This window comes from Perognathus longimembris, chromosome 1 (genome assembly GCF_023159225.1).
Source record: "Perognathus longimembris pacificus isolate PPM17 chromosome 1, ASM2315922v1, whole genome shotgun sequence".
Lineage (NCBI taxonomy): Eukaryota > Metazoa > Chordata > Mammalia > Rodentia > Heteromyidae > Perognathus > Perognathus longimembris.
In genome coordinates, this window is record NC_063161.1 from 157,239,736 (window position 1) to 157,267,546 (window position 27,811).

The 27,811-nt window shown below is 61.9% G+C and overlaps 1 protein-coding gene across 1 annotated transcript; it reads right to left on the reverse strand.

Annotated features, from left to right (window-relative positions):
- Window positions 1-3,372: 3,372 nt before the first annotated feature.
- On the reverse strand, window positions 3,373-5,271 carry Ier5l (immediate early response 5 like). The gene has a single exon (XM_048344558.1). It carries the CDS (start codon window positions 5,064-5,066, stop codon window positions 3,804-3,806), a length of 1,263 nt encoding a protein of 420 aa, XP_048200515.1. The 5' UTR covers window positions 5,067-5,271; the 3' UTR covers window positions 3,373-3,803.
- Between the last annotated feature and the right edge of the window lie 22,540 nt (window positions 5,272-27,811).

The following is a 27,811-nucleotide window of genomic DNA, read 5'->3' on the forward strand; positions in this document are numbered from 1 at the left end:
ATCAGGACATTTCCCCACCCGCACGCAAGGGGACAAATCGTCCTACACCGATCAGAGTTCCAGCATGTCCAGGCTGCCCACCATACTGGGGTTTGAACTCAGGGCCTCATGCTTATTAGGAAGGTGCTTTACCACGGAGCCACCCTTCCCGACAGTTGGGTTCAGGCCCAAAACGTGATGCAAACAGCATCTACTTCCGAAGATGGCTGGGAAAGCAGTCACCCTGGCGAGACGCTGGCGGTGTTTGGGATTTGCTGGTCAGGTTGCACTTGGTACATATGTCTCCAGCGAACGGGTCGGCATGACGGTAACACACGGCTCCTGACGTGCACACCCCGTGCCAGTGGCACATACATGGCCACACGTGTGCTGGTGCTCTTTGTCTAACACATGTGCACACACACACAAGCCCTGGCCTCGGTGCCCTGCTCAGCAGTCACCCCAAGTCCCAGGCCTGGCTGACAGCGGGGCACAGGCGAGTCCGGGGCGAGCTCAGGGCCGCCCCCATCACTCCCTGGGGCCCCACTCTTCCAATGCCAAGCTTCCAAGCAGGCTGGTCTGCAGATCTGGCTAGACTCACCGCCTGCCTGCCTGCCTGCCTACCCCCACTGGCCTCGGGAGCACCTCACCCACATGGGGGGGGGCACCCCGCCCCTCCTCTCAGCCGCAGTGCTCTCTGAAAGGGGGAGAGGAGGCTGTGCCCCCGGAGGCCGCACCGGCTGTGAACCCCTCGTTCTGGTGGGGTGTTTTCATGGGCCTTGCAGATCACCAGTAGCTTGTTCAGCATGCTGGAGACATTAACCCTTGGTGTGAAGACCCCAGGTCCTGAGATGAGAGGCTAGGGGGCCATGGGGAGGGGGGGGTCCCCAGAGCTCTCTGTCTCCCATCCCCGTCACCGTGGGGGTCCCCACGACCCTCGGGCCGGGGCCCAGCTCGGCGCTCCCCAACAAAGGCGCCGGCCACGTGCCCCACGCCGCGCGGACGCGACGGGGAGGCGGCGGCCCGGGGTCCGGGCTCGGGCCGGGGCTGCGCAGAGCCGCCCCGCGGTCCCCGGGTGAGCGGAGCTGAGCCGCCGCCCCGCCCCCTCGCGCGCGCCCCGCCCACCCCAGGCCCCGCCCCTCGCGCGCGCCCCGCCCACCCCAGGCCCCGCCCCTCGCGCGCGCCCCGCCCACCGCCGCCCCCCCCCCACGGTGGCCGCGGCCCCGTGCCCCGGGCGGCGCCAGGGGGCGCTGTGGCCACTGCCAGCGATCGAGTCCCCAGCCCGGCTGCCAACCGCCACGGCCTCGGCCGAGCCCGGGGAGCGGGGGGGGGGGGGGGGGGCGTGTGGAGCCGCGCGGCCCCCTTCCCGGCACCCCGGCTCTTCCCGTGGGGGCCCCGGGCGTGCGTGGGGACCGACTCCCCCTTCCCGGCGCCCTCCCCGCCGCCCGCATCGGGGCCCCCCCGAGTTCTGCAGGGCGCACCCGAGAACTTCGCCTGGCGTGCGTTGACCCGGGCAGCCCCGGGAGGCGGCTCGCAGCCAAAGCTCGCGCTCGGGGTCCGGGCTGGGGTCCCCGGGCGGCCGCGGGGGGGGGGGGGTGTGGTGGCGGGGGCCGGGCGTAGGGGCGCGGTCCGTCCGGCGGGGTGGCCGGGAAGGGGCGCGCGGGCGAGCGGCCGGGGGAGACGGCGAGGGGCGCCCCACCGAGGCGCCCGGCCGCCGCTCCGCGCCCCCCCCTCCGCCCCGCCTCCCCGAGCCTCCCGGGGCGCCGCCGGAGCCGGGCCGCGCCTCCCGAGGTGGCTGGGAGCCGGCGGGCAGCGGCGAGCTTCCCCGGGGCCCCGGCACATTCCCCCGCTCTGAGGTCATCACGGAGGTGGTGGGCGCGCGGCGCGGCCCCGAGCCTTCCTGCCGCCGCGGCGGAGGGCGGGCGGAGGGAGGGAGGGAGGGAGGGAGGGAGACGCCGTCAGCACACCACCAAGTGGCACGGAGCAGTGATAACAAACTCAACTTAAAAAAAAAAAAAAGGAAAGGAAAAAAACTTCCTCAAGTTGCAGCCCGAGACGCGGCGGGCGCGGGGCGGGGGCTGTGGGGGGCCCCGGGGCCCCCCGATCCCCCCCCTCCTCCCGGCCGCCGGGAGCCCGCACGCGGGGCCGGCCGGGCCCTGCTCCCCCGGCCGCGCAGAGGCCGGCGAGGTGACGGGGCGCAGGCTCGCGGCTTCCCGGGGCGGCCGGTTCCGGGGGGGGCCGGAGGCGGGGGGGGGGCGCATGGCACCCGCCTCGTCCTCACCCAACGCCCTCCTTCCCGTCCCCCCCTCCGCCTGCGGATGTGGGCAGATCCCGGCCCGGGAGACCTGGGGCTGCCTCGGGGCCGGGGGTCTAGCGAGACCCCCCGCGCCCCACAGCCAGCCTTGGGGGGGGGGGGGTGTCCATTTAAACAAACCACGTGAAGTTTGGCCCGGGGGTGTGCGGTCCCACGCACACCCCACACCGGCGGACGTGGGGGCGGACGGGCCTGGGAGGGAGGGAGGGAGGGAGGGCTGGCAACTTGCGAGGGAGTGTGCGGACGTGCGGGACCCGGGGTGGGGCGGGGTGGGGTGGCAGGCGAACCCCACCTCTAAAACAACAACAACAACAACAAAAGGCTTTTAAATCCAAACAGGATCCGAGGAGCCGACGGCAGGACGGGGGCCGGAACAATGCCGGCTTCAGGGGCCGCGGGCGAGGGGCGCGGGCCGGGGCGGCGGAGCGGGGGGGCGGGGGGGGCCCCGCGCGCCGGGGACGCGGGGCGCAGGCGGCCCCGGCCCCTCCCTCCCCCGCGGCCGCCGATCCAGGTGGAGGAATCGACTTCCTTTTTTGTTTAGCGAGGACCGCAGTGCTGGGCATGATGGGAAATGTAGTCCACGGGGCTCGCCCCCCCTCCCACTCTTTCCTCCCCCCCCCCACCCCAAACAGCGGCCGGGAGGGTCGGGGTGCCGGGTGGCCCCCAGCCCTCTCCTCTCCCTCACCCCCCTCCCCGCGCGCCCGGGAGGAGGGCGGAGGAGGGAGCCGCAGGGGCGGGCTGGGGAGGGGCCCAAGACGTCCGCCCCGGGAAGGAGGAAAGGAAAAACACACACGCGCGCACACGCACACGCACACACACACACACACACACACACACACAAAGTTGAAGTGTTTTCATTTCTGCCTTCTCATTTGGAGAACTTTGGCGGCCGCCCCCGGGAGGAAATGGGACCCACACACGGCCCGCTCGGAGAGAGTTTGCCTTTGTTTCTCCCCCCCCACCTCCCCGCCCCCTCTGGATTTCACAAGACCCATTTCCCACCCCGCCGAGGGGACCCGGGGGAGCCCGAGCCCCGCGCGCGCGCGGCGGGGCTTCCCGGGTCTGACAACTAACTGCCTTCGACCGGCGTCCCCGGCCCCGCCACCTCCGGGCGCCCGGCCTCGCCCCCCCCTCCCATCCCGGCCTCCCCGCACCTCCTCCGGGCAGCCGCCCTCCCTCACGTGGCAAGGCTCCGCGCTAAACACCACTGCAATCACCACAATAAAAAGGGGGAAAAGGGGGAAAATAGAGGAGTGGGAGAAACACAAAGCGTACTTAAACAGGCGCTTCCTCTACCCTGCAAAAACAAAGTCCAAGATTTTTTTAGATTTCTTTTTTTTTTTATTTTACAATTTATAAAACATCAGCCTCCGGCTTCCCCTCGGCTCGTCCCCGGCTCAGCCCCGAGTGGCCCGGCGCCCGTTCTTCTCTCTCCGCCAGCCCCCTTGGCTGAGTCTTTTGTCTGGCCCCAGCCCCGCGGGGCCCCAAGTCCCTGTGCCCTCGGGGGTCCCTAGAAGGCGACAATGGCTCGAGTCCAGGCGCCGAGGCTGGCGAGCGCCTGCTTGGCGCACAGCTGCCCGTTGAGCGGCGGCGGCTGCTGCTGCTCGGCGGAGTCCGGCTGTCGGCTCACCAGCCCGGAGAAGCCCGAGCCAAAGATGGAGATCAAGTTTGAGATGTTGGACGCGTCCGGGGACGAGTCCGGGCAGAAGTCCTCGAAGCGAGCGCGTTTGCAGGGGGCGAACGGGGCGCCCCCGGGGGGCTCGGCCCCTAGATCGCCCGCGTCCGCCTCCTCCTCGTCGTCCTCTTCCTCCGGGCCGGGGTAATACTTGCGTTTGCAGCCCGCGGCGGGCGCCAGGCCGGGTCCCGGGGCGCCCGGGCCACAGCAGGGGCAGTGGGCGGAGGCGCAGCAGTCCTGGTGCAAATAGCCGTTCTCCACCGTGGTCACCACGTGAGTGTCCAGGTCCAGCACGGTGGTCTGGCTGCTGCAGTGCACGCCGAAGTCCGAGGGGGCCGGGTACGCGCCCCGGTAGAAGCCAGGGGAGGAGGCGGGGGCCGAGGAGGCGGGCGGGGAGGCGGCAGCAGTGGCTGGAGAGGCGGTCCCCGGGGGCGCGGAGGGCGAGGAGCAGGCGGTCGAGGCGCGGGGGTCCCGCGGGCAGAGCGCGGCGGCGGCGGCGGCGGCGGGCGCTGGCGGCGACGGGGGCAGAGGCGTGGGACCCGGCGGCAGCGGCTCCAAGGGCTGCCCGCGATGGGGCGCGCCGTGCGGCGGCTGGAGCGCAGCGGCGCACCCGGGGAGCTCGGAGAGCGCCCCCGCGCCGCCCGCGGGCGCCCCGGCCGCCGCCGCCGCCGCCGCCGCCGCCGCGCAGCTTCTGGGCGCCGGGTGCTGGTGCTGGTGCAGCTGCTGCTGGAGGTGGAGCTGATGGAGCTGGTGGAGCTGGTGCAGCTGGTGCCGGGCGACCGGATCGCGCGCCTCCGCGTCCCCGCCACCTCCAAGTTGGAGCGGGCCGAAGTCGGCCGCGCTGGCCGGCATGCCGGGCGCCGCGTACGCGAGCGGCTGGTGCTGGTGGTGGGGCGGTTGCTGCTGCTGGTGCTGCTGCTGCTGGCGCCGGTAGAGCTCGGCGTAGCGCTCGCTCAGGTAGAGCTGGCGCGCGTTGCGGAGCACGTAGGACACCAGGAGGTTCTTGTGCAGCTTGATGCCGCCGCGCTGGGTCCGCGAGCTGTGGATCTTGCGCAGGGAGATGCTGATCAGGCTCTGCGCGTCCAGGGCGCACTCCATGCTCCCGCGGAGACGGCGGCGGCACAGCAGCCGCCGCCGCCGCTGCCGCCGCGAATGCTGCGAATGCTGCTGTTCCTCCGGCTCCCAGCCGTTCTCCGGGACGCAGCGGGCAGGGGCAGCCGGAGCCCGGATCGGAAGGTCGGCTGCGCTCCGCGAGGAGCCGCCACCATGCGCTGCGCGGCTCCCGCAGGCTCACGCTCCCCGGACGGCGCCAAAGCAATGAGCCTCCTCCGGCCCGGGCGCCAGCTATTTAACCGGGCGGCAGGACTCCGCCCCACACCGGCTCAGCCAATAGGAAGGCTCAGAGCCTCCCGAGTGACAGGCGCCGCCCGCCCCCGGGCCGCGCGGCTGGCCAATCAGACCAAGGCGGTTCCTTTGTGCTATTCAAATACCGAACGGACCCCGGGCCTCCAAAGCCGCCGCTGCCTCGAATGTTCTCCTGGGGCCGCAGCACCGCGCGGGGCTCGGAGCCGCCCGGGCCGCCGTGCACGGCTCGCTTCGCCTCTCAGCGGCCACGTCACGGCCCGCGGCCGCCCCGCACCTCGCTCCCGAGGGCTGGAGGTCGGTTCACCTGGGGACCCCGGCGACGGCTCCGCCCCCTTCCGCACCTGCGGCAGGTGCGCGCGGTTCCCCGGCCGCGACGCCGCGCGCGGCCTGCTCACCTGCCGGCCTCCCGGCCCCCCCCCTTCCCCCCGAGGACGAGGCCTCTGCGAGGAGCGAGTGGAGTGGCCGCCTGACCCTATCCCCACCCCCCACCCCCCACCCCCACCCCGCAAGGACGGGAAGTTCGGGATGCCCGACGCAGCAGAGAGTTTGGGGCTGCCTGAATCTTGCTTGGACCGAGGAGCCCTGGGAATGGACGAGGAAAGGGTGGCCTTTGCACCTGTCTCCAAGCATAGAGGGGGGTGTGTGTGTGTGTACACGTGCGCTGATCCCGGGATTTGAATTCAGGGCCTGTTCTCTACCCGAGCCTTTTTGCTTTATATTGGTGCTCTACCTCTTGAACCGTACCGTAGCTCCACTTGCTGCTTTTTTGATGATTGGACATCTTAAGAGTCACGGGGACTTTCCTGCCCAGGCTGGCTTTGAAGCTCGATCCCCAGATCTCAGCCTCCTGAGTAGTTAGGATTCTAGGCATATGCCACCGGCACGGAGAGTCTAGATTCCCCCCCTGGAGAAGCTTCCAGGCCAGGCCTGTCCCAGAGAGTTAGGGCCCTGCCAGCTACTGAGGCCCCAAGCCTGCCACATTGCCACTTTCCTGACCTCTCCCTTGCCGCCTAACTAATAATAATGACAATAGGGATTGTTGTTTGGTGCCTAGCAGGGGGCAGGCCCTTTGGGCAGGCTAGGGGTGGAGAGACCTGAGACTTCCTGCAGCCTGGAGGCTGAGAAGTGACCCGGTTGGTATCCTGAGTTAAGAGACCCAGCCAGCCCATCCTAAGCTCTCAGTCCCCGTTTATCTTAAGAAGTCTCATCATTTTGTTCCTTTAGACAAAGTTCCAGCACCCTCGCGGTGCCAGGTGTCAAGGCAAAGAGGTGTTAGTGTTTACCCTTTTTCAGGTGAGAACACATGGGCACTGCCCGCACAGAGGACTTGCCCAAGCGTTCCCTGCTTTCTGAGCCCTGGGGAGCAGGCACATCTCCTGGCCTCCTGGAGAAGTCAGGAGGCTGAGATCCACAGGATGTCAGCCTGCATAGAAAAGAGATTCCATTGCCTAAATAATCAGCAGAAAGCAGGACTGGAAGCATGGCTTAAGGGGCAGAGCAGCAGGCTAAAGAAGCACAGGGCCCAGTTCAAATGCTGACACTACCAAAATACGATAAAACGAAACTGCCAGTGGCGTTTGGGGCAAGCACATTTTCCTTACCTCTGCGTGTTGGGGTGGGGAAGGGAACCTGACATGGAAGCCACAGGCCCCTGGTCTCCCTGATGCCCGTCTCAAACACACGTCTGCCCACTTTGGAGCATGAGGAGGGCAGGGGGCTCTCGTCTACTTTACAGCTGGGATGGACCCAAGCCTTCATTCCGTCCCTGTCCAATATTTGTTGGGGAAACGGAGTCTCGAGGTCCCACAGCCAGGAAGGGGTGGAGTTAGGGCCTGAAACTAGGTCTGGGGTTCCGGGAAGGGGCGCTCGTGGTCAGTGGAGTCGAGTTTGGTCCTTTGGGCCCAGTTCATGGAGAATATGACATACTATTTACATTTCATTTTATTTTACATTTACCAGCTGGTCTAGGACCAGGGCCTACAGGAACCCCTAAGGAAGGGTTGGCGAAGTGCAGGTGGCCAACACTAGCTAGTCAGAAGGCTGAGATCTGAGGATCATGGTAGAAAGTCTATGAGAATCTAGCTCCATGGGTGGGGAATGCGGCCTAGTGGCAGAGTGCTCGCCTAGCATGCAGGAAGCCCTGGGTTCGATTCCTCAGCACCGCAGAGAAAGCTGGACGTGGTACTGTGGGTCAAGTGGTAGAGTGCTAGCCTTGAGCAAAAAATAAAAAGAAAGAAAAAAACAAAAGCAAAGCCAGGAACAGTGCTCAGGCCCTGAGTTCAAGGCCTATGACTGGAGAGAGAGAGAGAGAGAGAGAGAGAGAGAGAGAGAGAGAGAGAGAGAGAGAGAGAGAATATGAATGTAGCTCCAGTTAAGCAACAAAAAGCTGGAGGTGTGGCTTAAGTGATAGAAGGCCAGTCTAGAGTTAAAAAGCCAAGTGTGGCATGAGGCCCTGGGTTCAAGCCTGGTACTGACACATGCGTGCGTGCACAAACGCACACACACAGAGCAAGCCTCGGTCATAGCTGGGCTCCTCATTCACAGCCCTCACTTGGCCCTTTTCTGTACTTCACAGTCATTCACGCAGCTACCGCTGCAACCTGAGTTGCTATATTTAATTAATACTATTTTCTATGAGACTGGGATTTGAATCTGGGGCTTTTCATGGGCTAGCCAGCTCTTTTGGCTTTTATTATTCTCAGATAGCATTTTTGCCTTCAGAGCCATGCTCCTATTAGTCACTCCACCCTACCACCTGGGATAATAGACGTGGACCAAGATGCTTAGTTTTATCCATTGAGATGGGTTCTTCCTAACTTTTTGCCCCATCTGGCCTCAAACCTTGATCCTCCTGAATGCCAGGGATTACAGGCATGAGCCACTGTGTCTGGTTAGTTTTGTGTTCTTTTCTTGGCCCTTTCGTACGTACCTGGTGTTTTGCGGCAGAGTGGCTCACCCTCCCCCAGTCTCTCCTCCTCCTCAGTAATTGGGGGGCCGACTGGGGAAAGCAGGGCAGGCTGGGGGGGGAGGGCAGACTAGAGGTGGGGAGGGCAGACTGGGGGAGGCAGGCTGGGGGGGAGGGGCAGGCTAGATGGGGAGAGGGTAGACTGGGGGAGGCAGGCTAGAGGGAGAGGGCAGACTGGGGGAGGCAGGCTGGAGGGGGGAGGGCAGACTGGGGGAGGCAGGCTGGGATGGGGGCAGGCTGGAGGGGGAGGGCAGACTGGGGGAGGCAGGCTGGGGGGAGGGCAGGCTGGGGGGAGGGCAGACTAGGGGAGGCAGGCTGGGGGGAGGGCAGGCTGGGGGGAGGGCAGACTAGGGGAGGCAGGCTGGGGGGAGGGCAGGCTGGGGGGAGGGCAGACTAGGGGAGGCAGGCTGGGGGGAGGGCAGACTAGGGGAGGCAGGCTGGGGGGAGGGCAGGCTGGGGGGAGGGCAGACTAGGGGAGGCAGGCTGGGGGGGAGGGCAGACTAGGGGAGGCAGGCTGGGGGGAGGGCAGACTAGGGGAGGCAGGCTGGGGGGAGGGCAGGCTAGGGGAGGCAGGCTGGAGGGGGGAGGGCAGGCTAGATGGGGGGAAGGCAGACTGTGGGAGGCAGGCTGGGAGGGGGCAGGCTTGAGGGGGAAGGGCAGACTGGGGGAGGCAGGCTGGGGGAGGGCAGGCTAGAGGAGGGGAGGGCAGACTGGGGGAGGCAGGCTGGGGGAGGGCAGGCTGGAGGGGGGAGGGCAGGCTGGGGGAGGGCATACTGGGGGAGGCAGGCTGGAGGGGGGAGGGCAAGCTAGAGGGGGGAGGGCAGGCTGGGGGAGGCAGGCTGGGGGAGGGCATACTGGGGGAGGCAGGCTGGGGGGAGGGCAGGCTGGGGGGGAGGGAAGGCAGGCTGCGCAGTTGTTAACAAGCCCCTTGGTCTTCCCTGGGTGGCCTGGTCAGGGAGCTGTGGCGCTGACTGTCCTAAGGAAACACCGATGGCGGTGGGCAGTGAGTGGAGCAGCTGAGCCGCGCAGGAAGCCTGGGCGCGCGGGGCCCGCGATCACCGCTCAGGAGGAGGCGGGACGGGGGCTCGGGGTTCGAGGCCGGCCGGGGAAGGCAAGCCTGCGGGAGGCGCATGTCCCGTGAACCCCCGGAAAGCCGGGAGTGGAGCCGCGGCTCCCGTGGCACAGCGCCGGCACAGGTGGAGGAAAAGCAGAAGAAACCAAGTGACGACGACAACGACGATGGCACCAGGCCCAGAGTTCGAGGCCCGGGACCGACGCGAAGGACTCAACAAAGAAAAGGGCCCAGGGGGTGGGCGGCTCGCCGGGCTTCTGCGTGCGCGCGTGCGCGCGTGCGCGTGGGTGCGTGCGCGCATGCGCGTGTGTGCGCGCATGCGCACGGGACCTCGGCGCTGCCCGCGTCCAGGCGACTTCGTGCATCCGTCCACGTGCTCATCGCTCAGCAGCGGTTCCAGAACCTTCCTGGGAGCCCCCGGACGTCCCCCGGGGTGGCCGGTGGCTGGAGGGGTGGGTGGAGGCCGCGCGGGGGCGCCTGGAGCTCTGAGCAGCCGCGCGTCCGCGCGTCCCTCCCTCCACACGCCCGCCCGCCCGCCCGTCCACTCGTGCTCCGTCCACGCGCCCGCTGCTCACCCACTGCGCAGTGGCCGCGTTGGGGGCGTTGCGCCGGGCCGACCCCACGGCCCCGAGGGCGGCTACGGGGCACCCTCACCTCACCGGGCCAACGGGCGCCGCCCCTCCCCCCCACGACCCCCCCCCCCGCCCCCCACTGCAGCCGGGAGCAGGAAGCCGTGGGAGAAGCAGACGCGACGAGACCCCGGTGCGGTGACACCCTCCACAGGGCCCGCGAGCACGGAGATCCAGGTTAGTCCCGGCCCTGCCCAGGATGGGCGCTCGAGAGGCGGAGGACGAGTTCAAGGGCAGCTTGTGCCACCAACCCCAGCTCCTCTGGAAGCTGAGATCCCAGCATCGCGGTTCAAAGCCAGCCCGGGCAGGAAAGGCCTGGAGACTCTTCATCTCCACCCAACCAGAAGTGGAGCTGCGGCTCCAGCCATGGAGGGCTAGCTTTGAGTAAGACAGACAGACAGACAGACAGACAGGCCCCGAGTTCAAGCCCCACCACTGAAGGGGTGTGGGGAGGAGTTCAAGGGCAGCCGGGGCTGCACAACCACGCAGAGGAAAAAGAAAGGACTGAGGGAAGGAGGGGGGAGGCCGGCCTCCCGGGGGTCCTGGGCAGAGGTCCCATGCTCCGGGTCCTGTGCCCTTCCCCTCCACCCATCCACACCCCCCCCCACCCCCCACCCCCCCCACCCCCACCCCCCCCCCCCGTCTGGGGCCCACCGACTCCCAGCCGTGTGTGCCTTTGCTCAGTGCTGCCTCCCCCTCCTTGCACTGCTGAATTCTTCATGCTGGCTCCACGGAACAAAGCAGAGTTTTTGTTTTTGTTTTGAGAACATTTCTCTCAAAAAGTCATTTCTCAAGTGTGTGTGTGTGTGTGTGTGTGCGTGTGTGAGAGAGAGAGAGAGCTAGAGTGCAGTGAGTGCTGTTTATTCATTTATTCGGCTGTCCTCAATTCTTCTCCCCACTCCTTTCTCTTCCTGCTTAATTGAAACACAAAACAAAATAAGAACCAGGGCCAAACTGGATTTCAGTTCTGGTTCTTGTGCTAGGAGGGGCCAGCCAGTGAGCCCTGCACCCCACATCCTCTGTGAGCCCAACCTTATTGTCCCACAGGTGAGGAAACCGAGGCACAGAGACAGAAAGGACAGTGGTGGTGGAGCAGAGGCAGGATGCAAAACCAGGCTGTGGAGTCAGGCCGACAGAGGCCACGGGCTGTCTTCTGTCTCTGTGCAAAAGTGTGTACACCCTTCCCCTGCCCCCTCTCCTGGGCATCTCAGCTGAAGCCGCGGGAGGGTGTGAACGAGGGCGGGAGACACTCAGGCCACCAGGGGAACAGCCCTGTATTCCAGTGGCACCGAGCCTCTTCCTAGCTACCTTCTGGAACATTTCCATTCAGGCTGCCCGCTTCACTCCATGCACCTGCCAGTACTGTTATCATGCCTGTCCAGGAGGTGCTTGTCAGGTGGGAGGTGACCAGGACCAGGGAGCGGGGTCTGCTGCATGTTGTGTTAACTGTTGAGCTCCAGGCTGAGTCTCATCTCTCGGTGGGTCCTTGCCGCATGACCTCTCTCTGGTCAGGTTGTCCTGCTTAGCGGTGGGGCATCCTTGGTATCCCTGCCTTGCCTGTGAGAAGATGGGTGCACCGGGCTGGATTCTGCTGCAGTAACAAGCAAGCCTCAGACCTCAGGGGCGCTCTCACTGATGGTGTGTCTCCTTTAATGCCACAGCTAATGTAGGGAGCCTCTAGGCTCCACTCATTGTGTAGCTGTGTCCCCCTGCTTCCTGCCTGGAAGATGCATGGAAGAGATGGAGAGGGTGTAGAAGATGAGGCGGGAAGTTTTATGCCGGAGCCTTAATTAGCATTCTCGGCTTCCATTGGCCAGGACAGAGTAACGTGATAGTACCTAGCTGCAAGGGAAGCTGGGAAATGTCCTCCAGTAGGCTCGGGAGACAAAGGACCCACTTGAGTGGACACAGGTTCGAGTGACGCAGGCTGTGATGGACGCAGAAAGGGAGCCCTGACTGCTTCCTTGCAGGTCGCAAAAAGAGCTGGAATGTTCTTCGCTGGTGGTGGTAAGGGACCGTGGAAAAACGCTTAGTTTTTCTGTCAGTCTATTTCTCTCCTTATTAGACTATAATTTTCCTGAAGGTGGGGCTGTAAGTCTCTGGGCTTGGCAGCTTTCCTGGCAAGTCATAGGTGCCCAGTTGGTGTTCGCTCAATAAACAAGCGTCTGACTTTATGTTTTAGCTTTGCAGGTATAAGGTGGGTGCAAAAATATATTTTAACTGTCGCTGAGCTTCCAAGGGCCCTGCTCCTCCTCTCTTTTTCTTTTTTTTTTTTTGCCAGTCCTGGGGCTTGGACTCGGGCCTGAGTACTGTCCCTGGCTTCTTTTTGCTCAAGGCTAGCACTCTGCCACTTGAGCCACAGCGCCACTTCTGGCCATTTTCTGTATATGTGGTGCTGGGGAATTGAACCCAGGGCTTCAGGTGTACGAGGCAAGCACTTTTTGCCACTAGGCCATATCCCCAGCCCCTCTCTTTTTCTTTTTGGTGGGGTGCTGGGGGTTCAGCTCAGGGTCTTGCTTAGCAGATGCGCTGCCGCTTGAGCCATGTCCCCAGTCCTTTGCTTGTTGGCTTTTCAGATAGGGGTTTGCTCTTTTGCCTGGCAGGTCTCAGGCAAATCCTTCTCTTTTCACCTTCTGTGTATCTGGCATTATATAATTAGCCTTTTTTGTGCCTGTACTGGGCCTTGAACTTAGGGTCTGGACACTGTCCCTTAGTTTTTTCACTCAAGGCTAGTGCCCTGCCACTTGAACCACAGCTTTACTTCCAGCTTTTTGTTGGTTAATTGAAGATAAGAGTTTCATGGACTTTCCTGTCCTGTCTAACTTTCATCATAAGATCTCCGCCTTATAGATGTGAGCCACTAGATTCTGGCTGTCAGCTTGTTTTTGAGGTAAGGTCTCAGCAACTTTGCTGGGTTAGACTTGAACTGCCATCCTCATGTCTCTGCTTCCTGAGTAGCTAGGTTAACAGTCATGCATCACCACGTCCAGCCAGAAGACCCCTTTAAAACCACCACTTCGTCAGTCTTGCCTTTTCTCTAAGAATAAGCATAATTCTTTAGGACAGACATCTTTATTGTCGATTTGTCTATTGGTTCTTTGAGGGCTGGGATGGTGGATTGATTCAGTACGTCAGCAGGCGTTTGTTAAGTATTTAATGCACCACACTTTTTACAGAATACATGCAAAAGGAAGGGACCGTGATGCAAGCTAAGGCTTTTCCAAGGTAATGAAACCAGACGGCATCTGATTCCATGCAGTTGTAGAACCAGGACAGGCCTAGGCTCAGGCCTAGGACAGGTACAGGCCCAGGACAGATCCAGAACAGACCCTGGCCCAGGACAGGCCCAGGCCTGGGACAGGGACAGGCCCAGGACAGATCCAGAACAGACCCTGGCCCAGGACAGGCCCAGGCCTGGGACAGGGACAGGCCCAGGACAAGCCCGGGACAGGGACAGGCCCAGAACAGGCCCAGGCCCAGGACAGGCCCGACTCAGGATAGGCTCAGGTCCAGGAAAGGCTAAGGCCCACAATAGGTCCAGGCTCAGGCTGGGTGGATTTCTCACCTGGGCATCGCAAACTGGCTTTGACCTTTGGCTTATTCTAGCGCTCCCACTTCTCCCAGCCCCAAGGTCTTGAGATTTGCAAGTGGCCTGGACCTCTCCTGGGCTGTTGGTGATGGCTTGGGGTGATAAAGGCTGGGTGTCTGTGGAGAAGGGAAGGGAGCCGGGCGCCCCTGGGCCGCGCAGCCCGGGCTCCCTGTGGAAGTCTGCCCGGAGCAGGGGCTTGGGTTAGACTTGTACCAGATTTAAAGAGGAAGCTTTTCTAGAATTTCCCCCTCACTGCAGGAACTTGGGTCCCTACCCAGTGCTGCCCCACCCAGAGCCTGTGTCCTGAGTCACCCTGTGCTAGGCCTGGCATGCAGCCACCAGCTCAGATCCCAGAGCTGGGCACAGGGCACGAAGCCCCCTGCTCTGGAGAAACCCACTGAGCTGGGGCTCCCTGGGCAGAACCCCCGCGATAGGGCTTCCTGCGTCCTCGTGCTGCTGTGGCTGGTGGATGGGAGGTGGCGAGCAGCCCCTCCCGCTCACCCGGGGCGGAGGGAGGTGTGTGCAGCTGGCCCTGCCTGGCTGGTGACCCCAGTGTGATGGATGGGCTCCTGCTCTGAGCGCTTTAGGGGCCCTCAGCAGTTTGGGGAAATTAACGAGCGCATTTGGGAGTGGACAAGCATGCCTTACCTGTGGCAGACTCTGTGAGGAACTTCCCCACTCTGGTATCAGCTCCCCCCCTCCCCAGGAGGGAGCTGTGGTTGGATGGCATTGCCCCCCCCCCGTCCCCGCCTCCCCCCCCCCCCCGCCCTGCTCCTGACCGGGTGGCCTGGTCCTCCAGGTAATGCCTGGCCGGGCTGCTGTCCCCCAGCGTGACGAGGTTGGTATTTATTTGCATCAGTCCCTCTTCAGACAAGAAAGTGGAGGCTCAGAAAGTGTGGTGGACTGGACGGTGGCTCGGCAGCTTCTCCTGCCACTCCGTGTGGAATGAGACAGGCCATCTGTCTGAAGAAGAGCCCTAGGAGATAGTCTGAATTTCCACCTCTGCCACATTTATGACGGTCATGACAAAATACGTCCTGCCTCACTTCGGGCCCCTAAGGGTGTCAGACACCTAGAGTTGACCTGAGCCCCGTGGACATGCCCAGGCCAGGCACAGCTGAGCCATTGGAAACAAAGAGACAGAGGGGAGCCAGCCACAGTACCAAGCTTCAGACCGTCTGCAGAGGAGTCAGCGTGAGAGGCCTCTGAGAGTCTGGGGATGTTTGTTACACAGCCCATCTGCAGACGAGTCAGCATGAGTAGCCTCTGAGAGTCTGGGAGTGTTGGTTACACAGCCCATCTGCAGACGAGTCAGCGTGAGTAGCCTCTGAAAGTCTGGGGGTGTTGGTTATACAGCATTACTATGGCCAAAGCTGACCATTAAATGAATGTTAAGTGACTTGATTAAGGACATATTCCTAAGGACTGCAAAAGCCAGGGCCTAGAATTTTGGCTGCTTTAGATTCTCCATCTAGTGCTTATCTACCGGCCCTTGGAAACAAAGCCAGTCAGGAGAGAGGGGGGAAGGAGGGTTCTCTCTGGGCCTCAAGGCCTTTTTCTAGCTTGCTGGTTACAACTGCCTAGTGGGGACAGTAAACTCAATGTATGGGCTTATAGTACTGGAAACCCACTGTAAGCCAAGTCAAAGCTGCACATGGTGTTGTACACCTTAAATCTCAACTACTTGGGAAGAAGCAAAGACTGGAGAATCTCAAGCCTGAGAGCCTGAACTCAAACACAAGTGGCTCAGGTGGTACAGCCCCTGCCTTGTAAGTGCACAGGTTCACTCTCCAGCATCACCAAACAGCAGGAATAAATGACCAGAAATGCCTGTTCCTTGCCGGGCACCGGTGGTTCACACCTGTGATCCCAGCTACTCAGGCGACGGAGATCTGAGGATTGTGCTTCGAAGCCAGCCAAGACAGACAAATCCAGGAGACTCTTAGCTCCAATTAACCACTCAAAAGCCAAGAGTTGTGCTGTGGCTCAAGTGGTAGTGCACTAGCCCTGAGCACAAAGAGGCTCAGGGACAGTGCCCAGGCCCTGAGTTCAAGCCCCACAACCACCAAAAGAAAAAGGAAGAGAAGAACGCATGTTTCCTCGGCCCACCATTGTGCCTCAGCCCCCTGGTCACCGTGCAGGCCGAATGCCTGGGGTTCACTCAGGGCTGTGCTGCTGTCTGGACGCTCAGCAGAGTGCTGGCAGGCTCAGAGAGCAGAGCGTGCCGTGCAATGTCACTAGCCAGGAAAAGGGCAAATTTGAAAATGTGATATACAGCCCTGACCATGCTGGTCGGACACAGGCTCTGTACCCACGTGTCCCTGCCTTGCCCTGTCATTTTATTGCTGTATTTGAGTTTGGAGATGGGGAGTTTTTAAAGGGAAAACAAAGCACTAATAATTATCTTGAGCCAGGAGCTGGTTGGTCACACCTGTAATCCTAACCACTCAGGAGGCTGAGATCTGAAAAATCTCAATTTGCAACGAGCCCAGTAATCCATGAGACTCTTACCTCCAAGTAACTACCAGAATGTCAGATGTAGAGCTGTGGCTCAGGTGATAGAGTGCTAGCCTTGAGCAGAAATGCCCAAGCCAATTCAAACTCTAGTACCAACACACACACTAATTATCTTGGAGGTTTTTACCCTTGTTAGGGATGGTTTCATGGCCAACTTTCTGTTAGGAGAATCTCTTAGGTACTCCATACCATTAGTTCTATGCTTGGAAACGAATTTTCCTCTGAGTATTGCTTTGGCTGCATCCTGGAATTCGTAGTGTGTATTTCTCCCATCCAGCGTCCAAATAGTATGAATCATCTAACTAGTGTGTAACTAATCCCTCTTCATCCTGGAATCATCTTACCAGTGTTTAATCCCCTCTTCCTCCTGAGAGGCACTTGCAAGAGAGTCACCAGACTTCCACAAGTCAGGCGGAAAAGTAGTAGTTCTCTCATTATTAATGTAAGTCTTTCATTTCACAATGCTGTGAATGTGCTTGACTTTGGAACTTGCTGAACTTTCTTAGTGCTTTGAGTCATTATTTAAATGGTCTGTGCAATTATCATTTTATTTTAAACACTTGCTTTGTATCTTCACGTAGTGGTACATGTAGTTCGTGTGTACGGTATGTCTTCATCGGTGTGCTATTTCCAGAGTGGCTTGTTTTCCATTGAGATTTGAGCTCGGTGCCTTGGCTTGCTAGGCAGGTGCCCTGCCAGTTGACTGTGCTTCCAGCCTTGTCATTGCAAGGCTTCGACAGCTCCAGATGCCTGCTGGTTCAGGCAGTCCGGGCAAATACAACCACTCCCACCCACTCCGCTCAGTCCCGCGAAAGGAACTGGAAAGTGGGGTGCACTGGATGTGGGAGAATTCCCCTTCCAGCCGAGGCAGGCATGTGTTGCTGAGGGCGGCTCTGGGCGCTGGTGGAAATCTGGGGTTTGCTGGTGGATCCCGCAGCCAGGGTTCATCGTAATGAGCAGGAGTGGCGTGTACGGCTCCCAGGGCGGCCCAGGGGTGGTGCCAACGGCGTGGCCTGGCCGCTGGCGTGGAGAGGAGCGCTTCTTTCCTCGGGGCCACTTGTATGTGACGCGCTCCTCTTGGTTACAACTTGCACTGTGTGTGTGCCGGTCCTGGGGGCTCGAACTCAGGGCTTGGGCACTGGTCCCTGAGCTTTTTCTGCTCAAGGATGGTGCTCTACCGCTTGAGCCACAGCTCCACTTCTGGCTTTTTGGTGGCTCATTGGAGATAAAAGAGTCTCCTGGGTTTGTCTGTCTGGGCTTGCCTCATATTTTGATCCTCCGATCTCAGCCTCCTGAGTAGCTAGGTTTACAGGCTCGAGCCAACAACACCCAGCCTCATTTGAAAAGTGATTTGAGAGATACTGAGCGTCTCAATGGAGACAGTGAACTTTCCAGGCATAAAACAGTCAGCTAGCATCCAGTCCCACTCCAGGCCACTTCCTGTCCCACCTCCAGGCCACTTCCTGTCCCATCTCCAGGCCACTTCCCGCCAGCGTGGACACCTGTCTCATCCTAGTTGAGTACCTGCACTGCACCCCTGGCTCTGCGCCTTGGGTATGGGTGCACATGCCCTGTTTTCCATCTGGGGAAACTGAGGCATGCAGAGGGGAAGCCTGTGTCGGCTGGCTGGTCTGGCTGCAGACCTGTTACTCCTGCACAGCCTGGGGTGGGGGGCCGAGGTCACCAGCTCCGCCCTGCCCTCCTCGCCCCCTGGCGTCCCCTGGGGATCCTCTGGGCCTTCCGGCTGGAGGAGAGAAGGGCCCAGGCGAATGGTCACGGGGAGGCCGGCCCTGTTTGGCCCAGCGTGCCTCGGGAGGCCCCCGGGTCTCCTGGTCACCGAGCTTTGTGGTCACGGCCAGCTTGGGGGGAGCGCAGCCCTGCCTTGGTTTCCCCAGCGATGCCAAGCCCAGAGGAAGGGGAGTGAACTGAACGCACAGTCTGCTGGGGAGATGGCGGGGGGGGGGGGCGCATGTCCCCTCCTCCGGGAAGCCTGCCTGGGTGTCCCCGGGCACTGCTCAGCGCCTCCCCGGGGGTCGCGGGCTCTCGTGGGCCCCGGTCCGCGCTGGGCTGTTTGTCGTGGCCCTCGTCCTTCAGTGGCCCCCCTTCGAGGACCCCCCAAGTCCCGCAGTCGTTTTCCAGCTAGGAAGAAGCAGGCCGCTCGGGGTCATGGGGAGGCTCGTCCAGTGCCCCCCCCCCGCCCGCCCGCCCACGGGCCGAGGGTGCTGCCCAGGTCTGGGTATCGGGGCTCCCCCTCATCCTGGCCTTTGCTCCCCGCGGGGCGCTCAGGCCTGCTTCTGCTCAGCGGCTCAGGCTCCGGGAGGACCTGGGGCCGGGCTGGGCCGCTTGGCCCACGGAGGAGGCGGGAAGGGCCTCTCCAGGCCCCGATGGCTTTCCCCCCAAGGGGCAAGCGCGGCTGCTCGAGCTCCGGTCATCGCAGCGGCCCAGGAAGGAAATGCGGTGCGGAGGTCAGGGAAGGGAGATGGGGCGCAGCCCGGGGACTCCCCATTTATTACCTGAGGGTTCCCACGGGATTGGTGACGTCTGATGTTTTTCTCACAGCCAAAGCTGTGCTGAATGGCCCAGCTAAGCTGCGGAGGGGTCTGGGAGGTGAAGTCTTCTTTGCCACCCCCCTTTCTTTCTCTGTCTCTCTCTCACTGGGACTTGAACTCCCGAGCTCTTTTGCTCAGGCTGGAGCTCTGCCACTCTGAGCCACAGCTCCACTTCCAGTCTTCTCGTGGCTACTCGGAGGGAAGAGTCTCACGGGTTTTCCTCCCGAGGCTGGCTTTGAACCGCGATCCTCAGATCTCAGCCTCCTGAGCGGGATGACAGGCGTGCGCCACCAGCAAGCACCTGGGTGGCTTGGGGTGAATATTTCCTGTGTCTGCCTGGGGAAAGGGAGAGGGGGGGTGTCGGGGACCCCCGTTATCCGGGGCTGGCGCTCGCAGGGAGCCCGCGTTTGAGGCCGTCAGCCGTGCGGCCTGTTCGCTGCAGTGGAGAGGAGGCGCCCCGGTGCTCCTGGCGCAGCACGGAGCCCAGCGTGTGTGTGTGTGGGGGGGGTCAGTACCCCAGGATCCGTGGGGCTGGCGAGGGAGCTCGTTGCCCCTCCTCCATGTCCCCTCCCCCCGGGGGGCTCTGGGCGTGGGTTTTCCGACTCCTCGCCCTCCGTGGTAGGGGCTTCGCGGACCGGAGCCTTGGCGGCCCCTCCCCCGCGCGCTTCTCCAGCCTCACCCCGAGCCCGTGCGGGGCAGACCTGGGACTTGAACCTCCCCCAGTGGGCGCGGGAGGGGGAGTGGAGGGAGCGGCACCAGGTGCGGAGATGCAGTGCGGGGCACAGGAGCCCACACAGGTCCCGCCCGGCACTGGAGACGTGCATGTATGCGTGTGTGTGTGTGTGTGTGCATGCGTGTGTGTGTGTGTAACACTGCTGAGAAGCAGGGCCTGCCATGTGGTGAGGGCACGGCCTGCCTTCTCTCCAGTCCCCCCCCCCCACACACACTGTGTCCCCCCTGCCCAGCCGGAAGCTGAGGTGCAGCCACTGGTCACTCCGCGAGAGGCAGTGTGCACTGGGAGGGCTGTGCTGCTTCTACTGGGGGGGTGCGGGGGGGGGGTTGGAGTGGTTTAGGGGGCTCTGGAAGGGAGGGCACAGTACGGGCCTTGCCCTGAAGACCTACCTCTCCTAGGCCAGGACAGTCAACCAAGACGTTGCAATAGTTCTTGTTACCCATGCATCCATCCATCCGTGTGTTCACCCATCCGTCCATCATGTATCCACCTACCCATGTACCCACTCAACCACCCACCCACCCATCCACCTATCCATCTACCACCCACCCACCCATCCGTCCACCTCCCATTCACCCACCCACCCACCCATCCACCTATCCATCTACCACCTCTACCCACCCATCCATCCACCATCCATCCACCCACCCACCCATCCGTCCACCTATCCATCTCCCATCCACCCACCCATCCATCCACCCACCCATCCACCCACCATCCATCCACCCACCCATCCATCCACCTATCCATCATCCATCCATCCATCCATCCACCTATCCATCATCCATCCATCCACCACCCATCCATCCATCCATCTATCCATCCATCTATCCATCTATCATCGATCCATCCATCCATCACCCATCCATCCACCCATCTATCCATCCACCTATCCATCATCCATCCATCCACCCATCTATCCATCCATCCATCACCCATCCATCCACCCATCTATCCATCCGCCTATCTATCTACCACCCATCCACCCACCCATCCATCCACCTATCCATCTATCACCCATCCATCCACCTATCCATCTACCACCTACCTACCCACCCATCCACCTATCCATCTACCACCTATCTACCCACCTATCCACCTATCCATCTACCACCCATCCACCCATCCACCTATCCACCTATCCATCTACCACCCATCCACCCATCCACCTATCCATCTACCACCTATCTACCCACCCATCCACCCACCCACCCATCCATCCACCTATCCATCTCCCATCCACCCACCCACCCATCCATCCACCTATCCATCTATCACCCATCCATCCATCCATCCACCTATCCATCTATCACCCATCCATCCATCCATCCACCTATCCATCTATCACCCATCCATCCACCTATCTATCCACCTATCCATCTATCACCTGTCCATCCATCCATCTACCTATCATCCATCCACCTATCTACCACCCATCCATCCATCCATCCATCCATCACTCGTATACCCAAGTATCCATCTGTTCATCTCACCCATCCACATATCCATCCTTGTATTCATCTGCCCATCTACCTATCCATCCATCCACCTGTGCATCCATCCATGTATCCACCTGTCCATCCGTGCATCCCCGTATCCAGCCAGCCGGCCACATATGCATCTGTGTGTTCATCCGTCCATTCATTTATCCATCCTGCTGCCAGCTGCTGGGCGGGGGGCAGGGGGCAGAGAGGGCAGTCCTGGCCCTCTTGGAGCTTGTGGCGCAGAGTGAAGAGGACATCCCGCAGGTGGAGACTTCAGCCACTCTGCTAGGACAAGCGGGGAGACCCCGCTAGGCTTGATCTCCGCCGAGGGGCCCGTGTGGGAGCACCAAGCACAGCCTGTTTCCCCAGAGCCCAGCCGCTAGGACTGCGGCTGAGAGGGCGAAAGGCTGAGAGGGCGAAGGGCGTCCTTCCCCGTCCCCTCCCCTACAGGCCCGGAGAGTCCCCCGAGAGCGGTCGTGTTTGGAGATGGACAAGTGGGTCCTCACTGGTCCTGATGCCACTCGACCCAGGGCGTCACCCTCCCGGAGCCCGCGTGGCATCGAAGGCGCCGGCTCCACAGCAGTCCTGGTGCCGTGGGGCGCGGCCCTTCTGTGGGCTCGGCTGGGAACCCCGGCTCTCCGGGCCCCTCCAGCCCCCTCCAGGGTCCCCCCCCCCCGCTGGAGGACGCCCAGCACACAGGATGCCCTTCCCTGCTGGAAAGGTCCCGTGTGCGCACGCGCGTGTGTGCTGGCGTGCGTGCGTGTGCCCTGGCGAAGACAAGAGCCTCACAGTGTGGCCTTGCCCGCCAGATCACAGGCCCCGCTCCGTGCTGGTTTGTCTTTGATTAATAAAAAATGGGAAGCAAATCAATTACCCCTTCACAAATGCAATTCAGACGGCGGGGGTGGGGGGGGATCTCTCCCAGCAGGGGGCTTCCCTGGCATGCAGAGATGGGGCACACAGCCAGGGGTGGGGGTCTGAGAGGCCTCAGCCCGTCCTGCTGGTGGCGGGGGCCCCCGGGGGCCCTCACTGGAGCTGACCGCAGAGGGGGAGAGCCGAGGGCAGGCCGGGGCCGGACGGCAGGAGGGCCGGGGCCCTGTGCCACTGGGCGCTTCCAAGGGTGGCGTTGTCTGTGCTGGGCTCCTCGCCCCTGGAGGAGTGGGGGGGGGCAGGGATCAGGCCTGAGACCCTGGGACATCTGCCGGGTGGGTGCGGCTCCCGGGGCGGCCGGCGTGGGGCTGGCGCAGCCCAGGCCTGGGGTGCGGCTCGGAACACTGTGGGGTGGGAGGTGGGCACGGGGCCTCCTCCCGACCGCCAGGACCGGTGGACGCGCTCCCAGGCCCGCCCGGCACGGCCCCCTGCGCTGCGCTGCGGGCTCTGTGGGGTCGCGCCTGCCTCTCTGTTCTCTCCTGGGCCCAGGTGTCAGGAGGAGAGCCTCAGCCTCATTTCCCCTCTGGCCAGAGCAAGGGCTGCTCTCCCGGACCTGGCTGCAGACCCACCCCCAGGCCCTGGCTGTCGCCGTCCCGCCTTCCTCTGGAGCTTGGCCAATCGGAGCATTCCACCCCCCACCCCCAGCTGGGGGGGGGGGGGGATGACAGTCACTGACCCCAGGCGGGCCAGTGAGATGCAGCCTGGGACTTGTATGCAAGTAAGGGGGAAGTAAGCTCCTCGCAGGGTCTTAGGCTGGTGGGGGGGGGGGCGCGGCATTGGCTGGGGGAATAGGCAGCCATGTGGAGGTCTGAGCAGGACAGAGACCTCACAGTGGCCTGGCTGAGAGATAGGGGAGAGGGGTAGAGGGGCGCCACCTGGATCCAGCCTTGCCTGAAGCAGTCTGTCCTTTTTGGCAACTAGCTTTGACTAATACGGAACGTCTGTCTCACCCTTACCACCCCTCCGTGGGGCCTGAGCACCTGTTCTGTCTGGCCCGGGGCCTGAGTTTCAAGCTGGAGATGATAAGGTGATACAAGATGACACCTCTGGGTGCCCTGGGGGAAATCCGGACAGACTCTGTGGAGGAGGTGACCCTGGGTGGGGCTTGGAGGCGCCGGGGACCCTCCGGAGCAGAAATAGCAAAACAAGCAGACAAAGCACGGTAGAAGAGGCCCGGGAACACTTGAACTCTTGCGGCCTGGGTGGAGCGTTGGGTTAATAGAGTAGTAATACGCCTCACCAGTAATAAGGAGCCCCCATCGGCCAAGCAAGGGCCAGGCTAGCCTGGGATGCTTGTTTCCTCCTGTCTCCATCTCCCGGTGAGCAATGGTACCCATCGCCTCCACGTTACAGGTGAGCACTGACCCCTGTGCAAGGGGCGGGGCTTCCGTGCCTGGCGTGGCTGAAGTGGTGGGGTGTGGCTCCAATGGGGGAGTGCCTGGCTAGCCCGTGTGTGAGGCCCTGGATTCGATCCTCAGTACTAGAGTTCCCTCCACCCCACCTGGGGCCTGGGCCCCGTCCCTGAGGCTCTTGGTGCCCAAGGCTGGCGTTCTACCACTTGAGCCACAGTGCCACTTGCTGAGCCCTGTGCCAGCTCCAGAGGTGTGGGCAGGGCCTGTGGGCCTCGCTCCCCACGTTCAGGAGACACAGAAGGGGGAGGGCCGGGCCTGTGCTCCCGCTTTCCAGAGCAGGCGTGTGTCCCCCGAGAGGTCACTGTGTTCGGTGTCTGGGTGCAGCATCCCTGACGGATGAGCATGGGAAGTGTGTCCATTGTTGTGGTTTGTGTCTGGTATCCCCCCAAAGTGCTTGAGTTGAGAGCTTGGTCCTAGTGCAGCAGTGTTCTGAGGTGGGACTTTGGGGCTGATGGGGTCCCCAGGCCGAGACCCCATGAACGAATAGATCTGTTGATGGGCCCATGACAGTGGGCTTCTGGGAAACTTCAGGCGGTGGAGCCTTGTTGGAGGAGGCAGGCCTGGCTGGTTGTCCCCAGACCCCTTCTCCCCAGCTTCCCTCCGTCCTGGATCCGCCTTGATGACTGCCTAACTGTAGGTCTTGAAGCAGCTGGGCCAGGCAAGATTAAGATGGAACAGACCAGCATGTGGGGTGAGGAGCCTTTCCGCTTTGAAGTTGATTTGTCTCGGTATACTGTCACAGAAACAGAAAACCCACTAATACATCCTCTGATGGGAGAGTCAGCCTTTACAAAAGACACTCGGGGGCTGGGAGTGTGGCTCGGTGGGAGAGGGCTCGACTAGCACGCAGGAAGCCCTGGGTTCGATTCCTCAGCACCACAGACACAGAAAAAAGCCGGAAGTGGTGCTGTGTGGCTCAAGTGGTAGAGTGCTAGCCATGAGCAAAAAGAAGGCAGGGACAGCGCTCAGGCCCTGAGTTCGAGGCCCAGAACCGGCAAAAAAAAAAAAAAAAAAGACCTTCTGACACCTGCTGCAGCCTGGTGCACTCTGGGAAGGCCATGGCGCGTGGAATAAGGTGCAGCTGGGGAGACAGGATCTCAGGGAGATCAAAAGCGCCTGGAGTTGGAGCGCCTGAAGGAGCCGGCCCCGGGGCGGGTCCCGCCTGCCATCCTAGCTGCTCAGGAAGCTGCGACCTGAGGAGGATGGCAGGGTGAAGCCAGCCTGCGCAGGCCGCCCCCGAGACTCCCTCCACCTCCGACGAACCGGCGAAAGAAGCAGGGCTGGAGGCGCGGCTCAGGTGGCAGTGCGCGCGCCGGTCTCGTAAGCCAGCCAAGCGCGAGGCCTGAAGCTGGAGCTCCAGCACCGGGTGACGTGGTGGAAAGATGGCTGGCTAGGCGGCCCTCCCCAGCGTGTGGTCGCGGGAGCTTTCACAGAACCGGGGAAGTGGGGAGGGGGGAGCAGGCGGGGTCCCCAGCACCAAGCAGCTCCCGGAAACAGGGCTGGGGCCTGGCATCCTCCTCTCGAGCGCCCTCCCCAGGGAGCTGGGCGCGGCAGGGGGGACCTCGAGGGCCACACGAGGGACGCCGGCCACGCCACCCGAGTGGGTGGAGGTCACCGCGCGGGGCGGCTTCAGGACGGGGAGGAGAGGGTCTGTTTAATCTTAATTTGGTTTTATGCTGCTGGGGTTTGAACTCAGGCCCCCGTGCTTTGCAAGCTAGGCAGGTGCGCGGCCCTTTCCTGCTCATTCTGGCCCAGGCCAGTCTGGACAGAGATCCTTCCAGGTACAATTCCTGCGTAGCCGAGATGACAGGCACGTCCTGCCCTGCTCAGATTTTCTGTGGAGATGGGGGTCCCACTAACCTTTTCCCCAGGCTAGCCTGGGACGTCTGTCCTCCGCGTCTTTGCCTCCAGAGTCGCTAGGGCTACAGGAAGGAGCCACTGGCCCCCCGGCCTGGTCGGTTTGATTTTGAATTTCCTCTTGGTGAGTCAGTTTCCCTCTCTGGCCTGATGCAGCGCGACTCCCTTGAGTGTGGCTGGAAGTGCTTCACAGCCGGAGTCCAGGGTTGGGAGTCAGACCTGGCTTAGGGTTCAGAATCTTCCCCACTACTGTGTAGCCTTTGGCAAACCATTCACCTCCTCAGCCTCCGGACCTTGATAAAGCAGAGGTCCAGACAAGGATGTGAGACGGGACAGAGATTGTGTGTGTGTGTGTCTGTCTGTCTGTGTTTGTGTGTCTATCTGTCTAGGATGGAAGGCGTAGAGAGATGTGTGCTTACTCACGGTTCTGGATGCGAAAGTACGCAGTTGCTAGGCAACCCTCCTCTTGGGCTTTGCATTTCCCTCCTTGCGTTTCTAACATCACCTAGAATTTCCCAGGTTGCCTCGGGAGGCAGCGCCGCAAGCTGTCCGTCAGCGGAGGCCCCAGGGCAAGGCTTGCGAGTCAGGCCGGTGGGAGGGTCTGGGGGGGGTCGTAGGACCCCCCCCCCACCTCCCTGCCACGAGGCACTTGGGGTGGAGGTGGGGGGTGAGTGTCGTGGGACTCATGGCAGGGAGGGGGCAGGAGGCCTGTAGCATGGAGGAGCTGGGCTCACCCTAAACTCAGGGTGCCCCGGCACCCCCCCCCCAGCCATGCAGCCCCGTGGGGGGCCCTGCAGCTGCCCCAGCCGTCCCGCAGCTGTGTGTGGTGCCACAGCACTGGGTAGTGCAGGGACTGGAACCACCCAGGCCCTCCAGTCTTGGGGCGCTGGGCACTGGGCTCTAGCCTGGTGCTGGGGGGGCGGCGGAGCTGGCAGGTGGGGGCCCAGGGCCTCCTAGCCACCCCGAGGCCGCCCCGTGGTGCCTCCCGCCTCTCCACCCCATGCTGCTATTTAAAGTGATGGCGGCTTGGCTCCCTCTTAACAAAAAAAAAAGATTCCCGTATTCAAGCCGAGTTCCACAAGGCCAGCTGTTACCACTAAAAATGTCTGTCGTGAGACGGGAGCGGTGGGGGGAGACGGCAGGGCTCCCCCCAACCCCCCCGGGGGGGACCACAGGAATAGGACCACCTGACTTTCCCCTCGGAGAGCCGAGCGCGGGCCCCGGTAAGTCAGTTGCGCTTAGTAACAACAATCCCCAGCTCCTCCCCCTTGTCGCTGCTTTTGCTCCCCGAGGCTTCAGTTGATCAGTTGTCAATCCTGGCTAGTCGGGAGGCTGAGATCTAAGGATCGCAGTTCAAAGCCAGTCCTGGCAGGAAAGTCTGTGAGGCTCTTATCTCCAATTAACTGCCACCAGAAAAACTGTACTTGGCCCCGTGGCTCTACGTGGCACAGTGTTAGCTTTGATTGAAAAAGCTTAGGATGGCACCCAGGTCCTGAGTTCAAGCCCCACGCCTGACAAAAAAAAAAAAAAAAGGAAGCAAGCAGCCGTTCCTGACTTTGAAAGTCTATCCTAAGGTGAGCACCAATGCCTCACGTGGCTCAGGCCCATCGTTCCAACTTAGGAGGCTGAGAGTTGGGAATTGCTGTTCGAAGTCAGCGGGGGCCAGGAAAAGTCCTTGAGAATCTTTATTTTCATTTAACCACCAAAAAAGCCAAAAGTGAAGCCCTAGTGGCTGGGGATATGGCCAAGTGGCAAGAGTGCTTGCCTCCTATACATGAAGCCCTGGGTTCAATTCCCCAGCACCACATATACAGAAAACGGCCAGAGGGGGCGCTGTGGCTCAAGTGGCAGAGTGCTAGCCTTGAGCAAGAAGAAGCCAGGGACAGTGCTCAGGCCCTGAGTCCAAGGCCCAGGACTGGCCAAAAACAAAACAAAACAAAAAAGTGAAGCCCTGGCTCAAGTGGTAGAGCCCTAGCTTTGAGGAAACAAAGCTAAGGGACAGTGCCCAGGCCCGGGGCAAGCACACCCCCCCCCATACACCCCGTGCACACCCGGAGGAGGGGAGTGACAGGGCCTCACCCCTCCACCTCACCCTGGGGGAGCGGCCAGCAAATCCCTGCAGTGCAGAGCCCCTGCCCTGCCACTCCGCTCCGGGGGTGCTTTCCCAGGGTCTGTATCCCAGGCTGTTTACTTAGGAATGGCCCCAGGCACAGCCGCGGAGACGCCAGACATCTGGACACGCGGAGCGAAGCCGTGAAGAGCCTGGATACGGAGAGGCCCACAGAGACACGTGTGTCCAGAAAACCCCTCAGCGGACCGAGCGCCGCGCGGCACACCTCTAATCCTCGCTGCTCGGGAGGCTGAGATCTGGGGGATGGCAGTTCGAAGCCATCCTGGGCCAGAAAGTTCATCAGACTTCTTGTGTTGTTTTCTGACGGTCATGGATGGGCCTTGAACTCCTGGCCTGGGCACTGTCGGTGAGCTTTTTCATTCAAAGCTAGTGGTTCTACCACTGGAGCCATAGCACCACTTCCAGTTTTCTGGTTAATTGGAGTTAATTCGAGATCAGAGTCTCACAAACTTTCCAGTCCCAGCTGGCTCTGAACTGTGATCCTCAAGAGCTCAGGCCCCTGGGTGGCTGGGATGACTTGGACTGGAGACAGACTCGACTCAGTTCCTTCTGGACTGACTCCCAGCCCACTTCCTGCCCTCCAGCTCCCTTCCTCCTTTCTCTGTGGTGC

Excerpts from the sequence above, each read along its gene's own strand:
- Ier5l (XM_048344558.1), bottom strand. The coding sequence starts at position 5,066 with ATGGAGTGCGCCCTGGACGCGCAGAGCCTGATCAGCATCTCCCTGCGC.